At 51.0% G+C, this 11609-nt stretch overlaps 3 protein-coding genes across 3 annotated transcripts; all 3 read right to left on the bottom strand.

The window, feature by feature from the left end:
• Positions 1-427: 427 nt before the first annotated feature.
• Positions 428-2565, bottom strand: MAM_01933 (3-phytase A precursor; the record flags this gene model as incomplete). The annotated part of the gene is made up of 6 exons (XM_040820732.1): positions 428-991; positions 1050-1255; positions 1314-1459; positions 1517-1578; positions 1633-1700; positions 1767-2565. 6 exons carry the CDS (start codon positions 2563-2565, stop codon positions 428-430), a joined length of 1845 nt encoding a protein of 614 aa, XP_040681075.1.
• A 1498-nt stretch (positions 2566-4063) lies between these two features.
• On the bottom strand, positions 4064-4837 carry MAM_01932 (Taurine catabolism dioxygenase TauD/TfdA; the record flags this gene model as incomplete). Its single annotated transcript, XM_040820731.1, has 3 exons — positions 4064-4508; positions 4567-4736; positions 4799-4837. 3 exons carry the CDS (start codon positions 4835-4837, stop codon positions 4064-4066), a joined length of 654 nt encoding a protein of 217 aa, XP_040681074.1.
• A 2864-nt stretch (positions 4838-7701) lies between these two features.
• Positions 7702-10189, bottom strand: MAM_01931 (uncharacterized protein; the record flags this gene model as incomplete). Its single annotated transcript, XM_040820730.1, has 7 exons — positions 7702-7805; positions 7887-8042; positions 8159-8201; positions 8347-9168; positions 9329-9433; positions 9572-9999; positions 10102-10189. 7 exons carry the CDS (start codon positions 10187-10189, stop codon positions 7702-7704), a joined length of 1746 nt encoding a protein of 581 aa, XP_040681073.1.
• Positions 10190-11609: the final 1420 nt, after the last annotated feature.

The following is an 11609-nucleotide window of genomic DNA, read 5'->3' as shown; positions in this document are numbered from 1 at the left end:
GGTGGTTTTTTTTTTTTTTTTTTTTTTGCCTTTGGACTCTTGGCGATATGCGTATGGGTCGGATAGCAGAGCAGGCGTCGGAGTTTTGGGTTGATTTTTCATTCTTGGCTGCAGGACACATACCGCCGGCATTATAGATGAGCTCGGGCAAGAGCGTTTTCCACATGGTACAACGTGGACGGTAAACTTGATCTGTTTCCAAAGAGTCTACAATGGTTCCGGTTGAAAAGTGACTATTCTGTATGGCGGAATACAAGCTCGTTCTGCCCAGGCGGCGTTCGAATAACAAAAATGATTGAAAAATTCCTTATTTCCTAAACAAAAAAAAAAAAAACCGTTTCAAGCTGACCAAGACATCCGGGAAAAGTAGTGCGCCCATCACTAGGCCAATCATTCATGCAGGAAAAGGTCCAGGCCATGTTCAACATTACGGCGGCACACCGTCAGTCACCTCGCCATATTTTACGGCAGGGTAATCTCCAAAGCAAGCGTGATCAAAGTTGGCCCTGGCGGCCATGTCGTCTTGGACTTTGATGAAGGTATCCAGCTCGCACCACCCGTCCCTCCTGCTGGCATCACATTCGGGCAAGCTCTTGCCCAGCGGTAGCGTCCGCTGGTTTAGGACAAAGTGGATATACTTTGTCTGCCCGCCCCGAAGATAGCCATCTCGATTTGGTGACAGCGGCTGGGGAGTTTGGATGACTTCCATGTCGAGTCGCGCTCCAAACGGCGTCAAGTGTGAGACGGTGAAGTTGTGATCTCCGGGATAGCTGTTGGCAGGCAGCTCCTCGGCAAATTGCCCGAGTCCAAAGGCTGTCAAGATTGACACCATGTTGGTATCGTGAGAAAAGTCAAAGTACAGGCTCTGGTTCAGGGGAAACGTCTCAGTATTGCTGTCCAGTGTGACATTGATTTGCGAGCCAGAGTAGCCCAGCGTATGATTCTTAAGTCGTGCCATGGTTTCTTGTTGATATCCGAGGCCAATGGCTCTCTGCGCCTTTCGTCAGCAAAGCTCAAGTATCGGTCAATCGCTGGAAAACAGGACATACCCCAGTCGGACTGTGGAATCCGCTGACGGACGAGAATAAAAGATCAACAGAGTAACCAAAGTATCGCCACTCCTTGTACGTAAACAGGTCGCAAAATTTGCTGAAACCATAGGCAACAGTTTCATACGGGCACATGGTCTGCGCAGCGTAAACGTCTTCGACAGTCCATGTAAAACCTGCTGTCATTGTCTGGAATCGTTTCTGGGCTATGTGGTGCGTCAGGCCGGCATGTCTGGCAATAACTGGTCGATGAGCAAGCCTTACCATCTTTGAGGTATTCGTGTGTCCATGCGCTGCGAGCTTCGTTTCCGGGAGACTTGGTGTAGCTGTTTGGGCAATTCAAAGACCCGGCCAACGAGTTGTTGAATCCATTTTCTTCTATGATGACCTCGATGGTGGCATTGTTGGGCCTAGGCGAGATTAGAACAAGACTCGTGAACAAACAGCACTGGCAATAGAAAGCGCACCACTCCAGTCCGAAAAACCCAGCCAGCCAATTTTCCGCAGACTTGAGCATTCTGTCTTGGGTCTAGACCCATCAGCACGAGGAATCACGAATACAACGAGACAGCCAAGTACCTACAGTCGTGCGAACGATGATCTTGCTCTTGGGGTTATACAGGCTGCCGTACATGTAGCTGTGCAGAACGCCTGTCGGGTAACATCAGGTCAGCGTGACGCACAGTACGGCTCGAGATGGCGCCGTGAACCTCTCACCCGATTGAAAGAGCTCCTCGCGACCCTTGGGCACGAGAATTTCGGCCCCGAGTTGGTATTTCCAGTCCCTGAGAAAGGAGAGAGCGCCTTTCGGGTCGAACGTCTCTGAGGCGTTGGCAATCTTCTGCCCAAGCTGGGCGACCTCGGACCCAGTCGTAGGATATCGCGATCCATGACGAGAGAGCATCTGCACTTGAAGAATCTCTGCCCCGGCAGGTAGCGGAAATTCGTCCACGCCAAATCCTGGAGAAGGCGCATAGGGCGACAGATAGCCCATCATCTTGAAGATGCTCTCATTGCCCAAGCCCATTCCCTCGATGGGGATTGACGTCTGCAATGGCTCATTCGGCACATAGGTCGCGGTTGGGTCAAAAGTCCGCGTCTGTGCCATGAAAGCAGCCCTTCCTGTCGGCGTAGGGCCGGCCCATAACTCGGGTGAAGTCTGGAAGTACTGGGGCACCTCTCTCGAACGGCAGGGACAAGAGTCGTTCTTTCCCTTGAAGGCCAAGGGCAGTGACGTGAAAGCGTTGACCCCAACTAAAATAACCACCAGCGTGGCAAGAACGAAGGTCGCGACCCGAAAGCGGTTTTCAGACGGCGAAGGCCGTGAGCGGAAATCTTCCCCCCGAAATGCCCCCCGAGCATCCTGGCCTTGACCAAGATTCCCGCCGGCATCGTCGACGGCATGGCCGACATGACCAACACCATCCTCCGAACCGTCGTGGTCGTCGTCTTGATACACTGGTCGGTACCTCGCTGATTCATCTAGTGGCTGTTTGGGCCGCGATGCGGACGCCATTCTACCACTCTACCGTTGTTCCTGCACGAAGTTGAAAGAGCGGGATGACCCCTGGTTTGACGCACGCGTGCGTCTGAGAGAATGGACCTGTGTGAAGGGTAGTATGTGCCTACGGCCCCATGCCAAACGCTAGCCGCACTTGATTCGACTGAGCCGACTTGGCGTGCTTCGGTGCGAGGCGCGACCTGGAGCCTTCTCCGCGACCGACAAGAACCAGCAAGCCTACGGAGTACGCTGCGTGGATGGTCTCCGGCGGAGTGGGATCCTGGCAGACGGGTTGGCTGAGTTTGGCCACCCACCGCCATTACTGACAGCTGGTGGCAAGTGGATGCACGACACACACAGCACCGGGGGGAAAAGCAAGCATGTCCTGCCACCCGCGGCAAGACATCCGACTCCAATTACGGAGTTTTGCCCCCCAGCCCCTGAAATATCCCAGTGAATCCTGCAGCGAGGAAGATGAAGCCTTGAGACGGCGACTCTTTGGTAATCTACTCCTAGGTTGAGTTCTTTCGATGCTTTGCGAATTCCAAGAGCCGCTGATTCGATTTCCTTCCACAGTGTAGGAAGTGATCAATATTTGAAGCTCTTCAGAATGCGACTAGGCTGCATGCATCGTGAGCTAATAACAAAATGTTTTGGCGCAACCACGGCAGCCAAATTGAAACAATTCTGAATATGTGGTCAAACCTGGTCTTGCTAACACAGCGTTTCAGAATTTAATAAACCGTTTTCCGAACGTGCTCAAAACACAGCACCTGGTGGCACCACTTCGTTTTCACTATTGCAGCCACTAATGCCACGGATACTCAGTCCTTGAGACGATTTGCTACCTTTGCTTGTGCATTCTGGGTTCTCTGCATACCCCGTCACATGACATTTCTGTACTCATCCAAGACACGAGCAGTACAACAGCGGGATATTCTGGATGAGATGTGAATACAAAAAACTCGTCAAGGCTACGTCTCGAGCTATCCACCACGAGGCTATGGTTTGTCCATGCACCACTACACATACACGTTAGGTCGGGAGTTGAGATTGTGACAACAAGATCGACTCAGAGGTTGAAAAACACACAATGTCTATTCTCTATGGCAGACGCCTTACTGATTCTATCTTAGTTACCTGTTGCCAGGTTGATCAGTTCTAATTCTATCGCACTGTACAATAAGAATATGTACACAAAGTGTCTAGGCCCGATATCCTGGTAGCAATCAAAGACAAAAGAAAATACACACCTTGTTGGGTACACCAGCACGCCCCAAGACAAACACACTGAACAAGACGCTTATGCAGCTTTACTCCAGTTTGATGCAAGTCCACAATCAAAACAAGTTTGAAACCGGATTCACGGTTCCGGAATCAAATGCTCATCGGCTCTCCTGACGTCTGCGATTGCCAGCCTGTATTCCGCAATACCCGTGGCTAGATGGCTGGATGGCTGAATTGGAGAAGATGCAAGTTCGTGCCAAACAGCGTCTTCGCAAACGACACCATTTCAGTTTGCTTGCGATCGCAAAGGGAAGAAGCCGTCAGGCATCGCCTCTAGATGCCACACACGGTTCAATTTCGGGTCAAAGGTCTTTTTCCATTCATCCTTCAGGTCGTCGGGGATAGTCCAGCCCATCTCAGCATCACGAAGTCTCATTCGTACCAGATGACGCTTCTCTCTGGCGGAGCTCCCGTTGATAAATCCTTCGCGCCGATGAAGAACGGCCAAGTTGTTAATAAAATGAATGTCCCCGGCCTGCGTAGTAATTTCGAGTTGCGTTGCTTTTGCAATTGTCTCAATGGCATCCAGAGCCTCAATTTGAACATCGTTTAGCTTGGGAAGTCGGTCTGATCGAACGTGGCTTGCGCTGCCCAACAAGGCGGCTCTGCCAAAGTTGGCAATGATCCTACCATCATGGTAGAATAGCACAGGGCGGCACTGAAATCGTGGCCTATCATCGCTTGCTGTCAGTATCTTGCTGTTGGCTCCTGTGACGGTTTCCTACTTACAATGCGAAAGGCCAGTCAGAACGTGCAAGAATACGAACCAAGTCAGGGCGCGTTGCTGCAAGCGCATTATAAACGGTATAAAACGAAGCAAGGATACACTTCCCACCAGACGCCGCAGTGCTTCTGGTCAGCCAGCTAATGATATCTCCAGCCTCTTCGTTATGAAATGTCTAGGGCCGAGTTAAGTCAATAAGGCTTGCCCAAGAGGCAGCCAAGGACTCATTGAACTTACAATCGGTGCAGTCGAATGGCGATGATGCTCGGCTCTCATTTTGGTTGAATCGTCCGCTATGATGTGGACTTGTGGAAAAGTCTGAGCACTACTGCCAACGATTCCTCGACGGGGGGGGTAATCTACTCACCGAGCATGTTTCCCTTCTTGTCTTGTCTTCCCTGAAGATTGGCTATGTAGCACTGGATACCCAGGTAGATGATGGTCAAATCTTCAACCGAATATCTCCGAGGATCTATACCGCGGACGAGACCGAACCCCTTTCCACGATATATATCCCGTCGCAGATCAAAGAGCTTCGGACCGAGAGTGGGCAGGGCAAAATTTTGAGTCGAAACCAAGTCTCCGTCCAAGCCAAGTTCTGCCCATCGCTTGTCAGTCGTCACGATGTCTTTTTTTTCTCTTTCTGCTAAAGGATAGCTTCTCCCCGCTTACTCTTGAACTCCTGGAGAGCATGATCAATCTCACACAAATGTGACTCTTTCAGACGAAATATATAGTCTGAATCCTTTCTGAACTGCCTTCCTGACCATACCAAGGGCGAATCAAGCATAACAGGAAATCCATTTGGAAGTCCTACCACGTGAGCCAACGCAGCTGGAAAGGCAACATCGTGGATGGGGGTGATCCGCGATCCAACGACCGGTCCGTTCGCTTCGGGAGCCATTGGTACTTTCTTCGACGAGACTAAGAAGACGATTACCAAGTTATATCAGATGTGTTATAGGACGCCTTCGTTGTACCTGTTCGAAAATGTACAGCCCGTGGATTAGACTTTGCGAAGATGCGTCAATGGATAGCGAATTTGGAAGAAGAAACAGGAGACAGTCTCAATGACATTGACAACATCGAGTCTCGCAAATCCAAAGCGCCAAACGGACATCTATATATACGTGTGTGTATATGCATGAAGGTATGTATATGTCTACATATTTGCATGGGCATGAGCATGAGTACAGACAGGATCATACGGGTTTGTACGCCCCGTTTTCCTTGGCTCACTTACTTCTCCCTCAGAAGACAGATTTTTATTTCAACTTACTTGCCCAGCAGTCGAGGAATTTGACGGGTGCACGCATATGTGTGGCAAGCGACAGGTACCCAGTCATATTGTGGCTGCGGGTAACTACCGATGAGCTGCTTCGAGCATCACGATGTTCTCAGCCTTTGATTCACCGTCTTAAAACAAAAAAAACCAAAAAAAAACAAATCATATTTGGGATTCGATAACAGAGGGAAGTTATCGAGACGGAAGACTGAGCCCCGGGCCGCAAACGAAACGGTAAATGGACGCGACGTGAGGAACTCGGCGTCCGTTGTTTGTATGAGATGTCCCGTCTCATTGGCCTCAACTAGCTAAACTGGACACCGCTCGGTTAAGACGACTTGTGGCGTCCCCTCGAGCGGCTGGAGTTGCTCATGTTACTGGCAAGCATTCCAAGGAATCCCTAGCCACGGATGGCTTAATAGCTACTACACGACATGTGGATCGCTATGGAGAGATGCGGGATGCACTGGGGTTGTCCAAATACATCGACCCGGCCCTAGGGGACGGGACGCAGCGCACAAGGGTGGGTACGACGTTGAGCTGGACATGGGACGGAGTCCCGATTCATCGGCTACGAAGGTCTTCTCCGTACGCTAAGTTGGTCCTAACGGAGACGGAGATTTGGGACAGGGACGCCAAGTACGGAGGACCAGGCCAACGTCTCAGGCGAGGCTGGTCGCACTTGGCTCAACACCTGGTTCAACATCCCAGCCTGTCAGTTGCCAGAAACAAGTTTTGGCTGGCCTCGGAGCCGCACAACCGACTCTTGGAAACAGCGTTAACGGCCGGTGGCGCAGGTTTTTTTTTTTTTTTTTCTTGGGATTGATTGATTGATTGTTCTTTTTGCCAAATGCTGCTGGCTCAAGCTCGTGTGGAGTCTCCTCACCGTGTTCTTTTCTTTCTTCTCCTTTTTCTTCACACAATAGCCCCTTGATTCTTGATGTTTTTTTTCCCTGGTGAATGTGGCGGCAACCCCCAGACCAGACGGGACAATATGGAGATGTGATCAGTAGATAAGACGAGAAGCGAGGGCCGTCACACGACGTGTTGCGAGATTCGCGATCGAAATACTGCAACATGCTGTGTCGCCTTGTTCAAGGGCCGGCAAACGCCACATATTCAATCATTACTTAGATCAAAGACGTACAAAAAAAAAGGGATCGGCAATGCATCTTTCATCCAGTGTTCCGACCGTGTCTAACAAATTTACAACTTGTCGTGAACGGGACAAGATGTGGGCATCCAAGAGATGAGGTCAGGTGGCCCAGATGTAGGGAGTAGAGCATGCTAGCAACCGGAGGGTTGCAGGAAGGCGACGGTGAAGACGGAGAGACGAGACAGAGGTAGGAAAGATGCCTTTTTTTTTTTGAATTCCTGCTGCCGTAAATTAGTTGTCCATCAAAAGGCAACACAATGTTCGCACTCCTTGCCTGGTCCCGGTCCTGGTCCCGGTCCTGGTCCGGCGGCCTAAAGCAAGCCGTGAACAAACATGCGTCGTGTGCCGTCCGATGCGCATTCTTTCCCGCCGAGTCCTCTGCATGAATGTTGATGTATCTTGACAACTCGGTCTGCCACGTCCATATCCGGACCAGAATCGCTACATCGAAACAAGCTCCTGACTTGTAGGTTGGACAGGCGGCCAGAGTCGCTGTGGGAACGCAAAGTCTTCGACAAGGTACCGAGTACTTTGTTCTTCCCATTCGGGCTTGCTGCATGTCTGGCCTCTCTGCCTTTCTGCAAGTATCCTCTGCTAGCGCTTCTCTCGCTTCATTAGACTGCATCGTGCGGTCGACTGCTTGCGAAAACAAGTGCTCGGTCGCTCCCTCACCGCTTCCGCGCCAGATGTCGGAACCAGCTATGCGTCAGACCGGGGGTGCCAGTTCTCCTCAAAAAGTTGGCTGACAAAAAAGTAATCATCCTCCCAGCTTCCTCGCTCACGCAGTTTGTCCCATTCTCCTTCTGTATCGCAATACGCATTAGCGCCGCCCCAGCAGTCTGGTTCACCGGCACGCAGCCTTGGGCGTAGGGGGTGGCGCTTACTGTGATCCCTGGCATACTCCCTCGTCGCCTGTACAAACCGAATCTTGTCTTCATTTAGATCTGCAAGTGTCCGCAGATCCTGGTCCTTACAATCCTCCGAGAATGGATACCAACCCTTGTTACAGTAGTGGAAATGAGCCAAAAGGATGTTTGCGCCTACAGCAATTCAACAAACCCGCCCGTCGTCAGCAACCGTTGCCAAAGGAAAACAAAAAGAAAGAAACCCTTCCATCGCAGACATGGGTAGAAAGAGACGGCATCTCGTGTCTTACCAAGAAAGTATTCCTTCACCTTGTCCTCGCGCGCAAATCGACGCTGAAGGTCGGCCGTTAGCAAAAAGATTCCCGGCTATTTCGACCGTCTACGCAGACCACCAAGGACGCGCAGCCTCCCAAAACGTCAAGCAGTCTGAGGGGGACACACTCTTTCTGGGCTCTTGCCGTCTCTTTTTCCCACTTACCTTCATTCCATGCTTCCGAGCATATGCGGCATCGTGTGCCGTGATCAGTGCTGCGTTGTGCAGTAGCATAAAGGTCACCAGATACGTTACAAACCAGGTGCTTTGCTTGTTCTTCAAAATCATTTTCTGCAACTTGTCCAGCAGTTCGCGTCTGAGTTTGGTTTGGATATGATGAATCAAGACGAGGTCCAACTGCGCACCAAGGACAGGCGGAACAGGAATCTTGCCACTATGGGGACTTGTGCTGTCTAGAATGTTGTCTGGCATGCCTAGTTTTTCTTCGCCAACAATAAACTCTGATGTCGTTGAAAGTCGAACAGCGACCCATAGTCTGAAGGTCCAGTCAAAAAGTTGTCTCCAGTCCTCGGGCATCGATGGATCCTGGTACATTCGGAACGCCTGGATATACGTCTTCTTCAGCAGGCCACTGGAGCGCTGAGCTACATGTTGCAGAGTATCGCCCATGGCATCTCGAATATAAGACATATATGCTGACTTTCCGTCATCTAGGTCCATCAAAGCATAAGGCGGGATCTTCACCGATCTCTTTTTTCCTTCAAAATCCCACGTCCGTTCTAGTTTGTCGCCCTCTTGTGGTACAAATTTTCGGACTCTCAATTCAATGGATTTCGTAGAATAGCCCGTCGAGATACGGATGAACTTGACATCCGATGATGCCCATTTTTGAATCGGATCAGATATGTTGTTATTCCACCGCCGCGTCCATTCGTATCCTGGAACTTGCCCGGGTTTGAAAAGTCTAATGTCGGTGATTTTGTATCTCAGACATGGAAACCTGCCTGCTTTCGTGTTGGAAACTTTCTTGCAGGTCAGACACGCCCCTCCCGGTTCGCCTGGGTTATTTTCGCACTAATTGATCGGAGCATTGTTGGTAAGTCATTCCTGTTTGGAATTCCGCCACGCAATATCGTGCGATGCCCGGTTGCAAGACGGGACGTAAAACTATGGCAGCAGCACTTACGCGTATTCGTTGCATTCTACATCGGATACAAGAACCGATTTTTCTTGTCTGAGCAGTTTGTTCTCGAAGATTGGGATCGCGAAACGGTCCTCGCTTTCCGCCACGCTGGTTCGGCATCAGAATGTCAAAGTTGGATTGTTGGACATGCATGTTCGTATTCGGCCAAGGCACTTGGTGTACAGTGTCGATAAGGTTTCCAGGCGACATTATCAAGACGGAGTTAGGCCCCGAACCAGGACTTACATCGGCTTGTGGTATCGACTGTGGGATGGATGGGTTCATTGGGTTAAACACATAGCTGGCGTGGGCTTGTTCGCTACGCAATGAAATGTCTTGTCCGAAGACAGGCGAGCCGAGCAGATCCTGTTCTTGCTTCACAAGTTGATTTGAGAAGATGTTGGGAAATACAGCATCGTGGGTATAAAGGAAACGATCCTGGATGAAATCTGGCGTGGCCTGCAGCCGACTCTCCTGGGCAAATGCTGCTTGTGCCGAGGTAGTGTGCGCCGAATCCTCGCTGAAGACACCTTGGCTGAGATCTTTTGTGTCGACTAGGGGAAACCCAGTAGCTTCTGGTAGAATTTGAGTTCCTATCATTGGCTGCGTTTCTGTAGAGTATGGCTTGCCCGATTCGTAGATCTCAGGTTGCGTCTCGGGCAGAGAGAAGTAGCCTTTTTAACGGCAACAGTCAAAGTCAGTATCCAATGAATCAACCCCCTCAAGTGGCTATACGGGCAAAGAGAACACAGAAGGGGGGACATATTATCTCATACCATCATGCAGATCGTCGCCGCCGCAACCACCACACATCAATTCGGCCATTCGTCTGGGAAATTGAGCCAAGCTCTGTGAAGTGGGCATCACTGGATGGACCCATCTCGGCAAGATGGATTGGCCTTCATCACTGGCCGTTTCATACAGATTAATGGACAGGGCTTTCTCATAGCTACCTTGATAGGCTGTAGTAGAGTATCTCACTGGCATGGTGTTGGTGTTGCTGTCGAGTCTTCGCCGCTTTGCTGCTGTCTGTTCCAACTGGGGTGTATAACGACCTTCAAAGCCAGAAGTTTGGCCATGTGACAGGCTGTCCTGGTCAAATGGAGGTTGATAGTCAAATGGAAGCTGTTGAAAGGTTTCTACTGGGAGAAAAAGGGTCGACTGATGTGCAAGCGACGACGTCGCAGTACCAACATGGGACTGCGGACGCTTGTGGATGACAGACCGAGTGAGCTCCTAAATTCTGAATCAACCAAATGCCTCTAGTATAAGACAAAGGAAGTGCGATGTGGTTCGATGTTGAGAGATACGATTGGATCACGACGGTCAACGCTATGATGCTTTTCGACCTCACCGAGTGGAGTGCAGGACCGGGAGGGCAAACGCGGAATTGGGATTTCCAAATGACAATTAGGTAACGCAGTGTACGATACGAAGGGGGAGGAGAAGGGGAGGAGGCAATAGTGATATATCTCATGCGGGTTGCCGCGAACCCGAACACAGAGCAGAAAGGGGTCCTTACCATGGTAGTCATCCAGCGTGACAGGGTGTGTTGGACAAGACTGGTAGTAGTTGTGCGAGAGAGCCAAGACTCAGGTACTAGCACGTGGAAGGCAAAGTATCGTCTCTGACTTCGAGACACGAACAAGTATAGGCGTAGCGGCAAGGTCGCAAAAGCCTTGTGAGCTGATCAAATGTTGTGCTGCAACTCGCCCAGGGAGGGGTTCAATTTGCTAAGGCTCCACAAGGACCATCGTCATGAAAAGGCCGAGTACAATGTAGCAGTATAACGGCCGAGTATGCATCCACAAGAGGGGTGTAGGCGCACGCAGGACCTAGCTGGAGTCCCGGCAAAGGGTAAGAGGAATTCGGAATCGAGGGCGCCTGGACTGGGCAACAAGAAAAAGGCGGCCCCGGGGTCCCCAAGGAGTCGAGTCAAGCCAAGCTAGCGCTTGATCCAGGTTTAGTTAGAAGAGGTCGACGCTTGGTAGTGGTGTATCGTCGGGCTGGCTCCTGGTGCTGTCGGCGGCGCTGGTGTGTCGCGTAAGATGCTTTGTGGGCTGCGCGGCCCAAAGGTCCAGAGGCGCAGAGGCGCAGATGCAGAGATGCAGAAGTTCGAAGGGGCTGATGTTGGCCGGTGCGGCAAGAAGGGCGGAAACTGAAGCTGGAGCTGAAGCCGATGCTGATGCTGATTCTGATGATGGCTGATGGCCGATGGCCGACGGCTGGTGCTTCTGCTGCTTCCTGCCAACTGACTGCTAGCTACTCACTCGTGCTGCCAGCA

The sequence above is a fragment of the Metarhizium album genome (genome assembly GCF_000804445.1).
Source record: "Metarhizium album ARSEF 1941 chromosome Unknown scaffold_3, whole genome shotgun sequence".
Taxonomy (NCBI): domain Eukaryota; kingdom Fungi; phylum Ascomycota; class Sordariomycetes; order Hypocreales; family Clavicipitaceae; genus Metarhizium; species Metarhizium album.
Note: the sequence above shows the minus strand (reverse complement) of the source record. Positions and strands in the feature narration are given on the sequence as shown.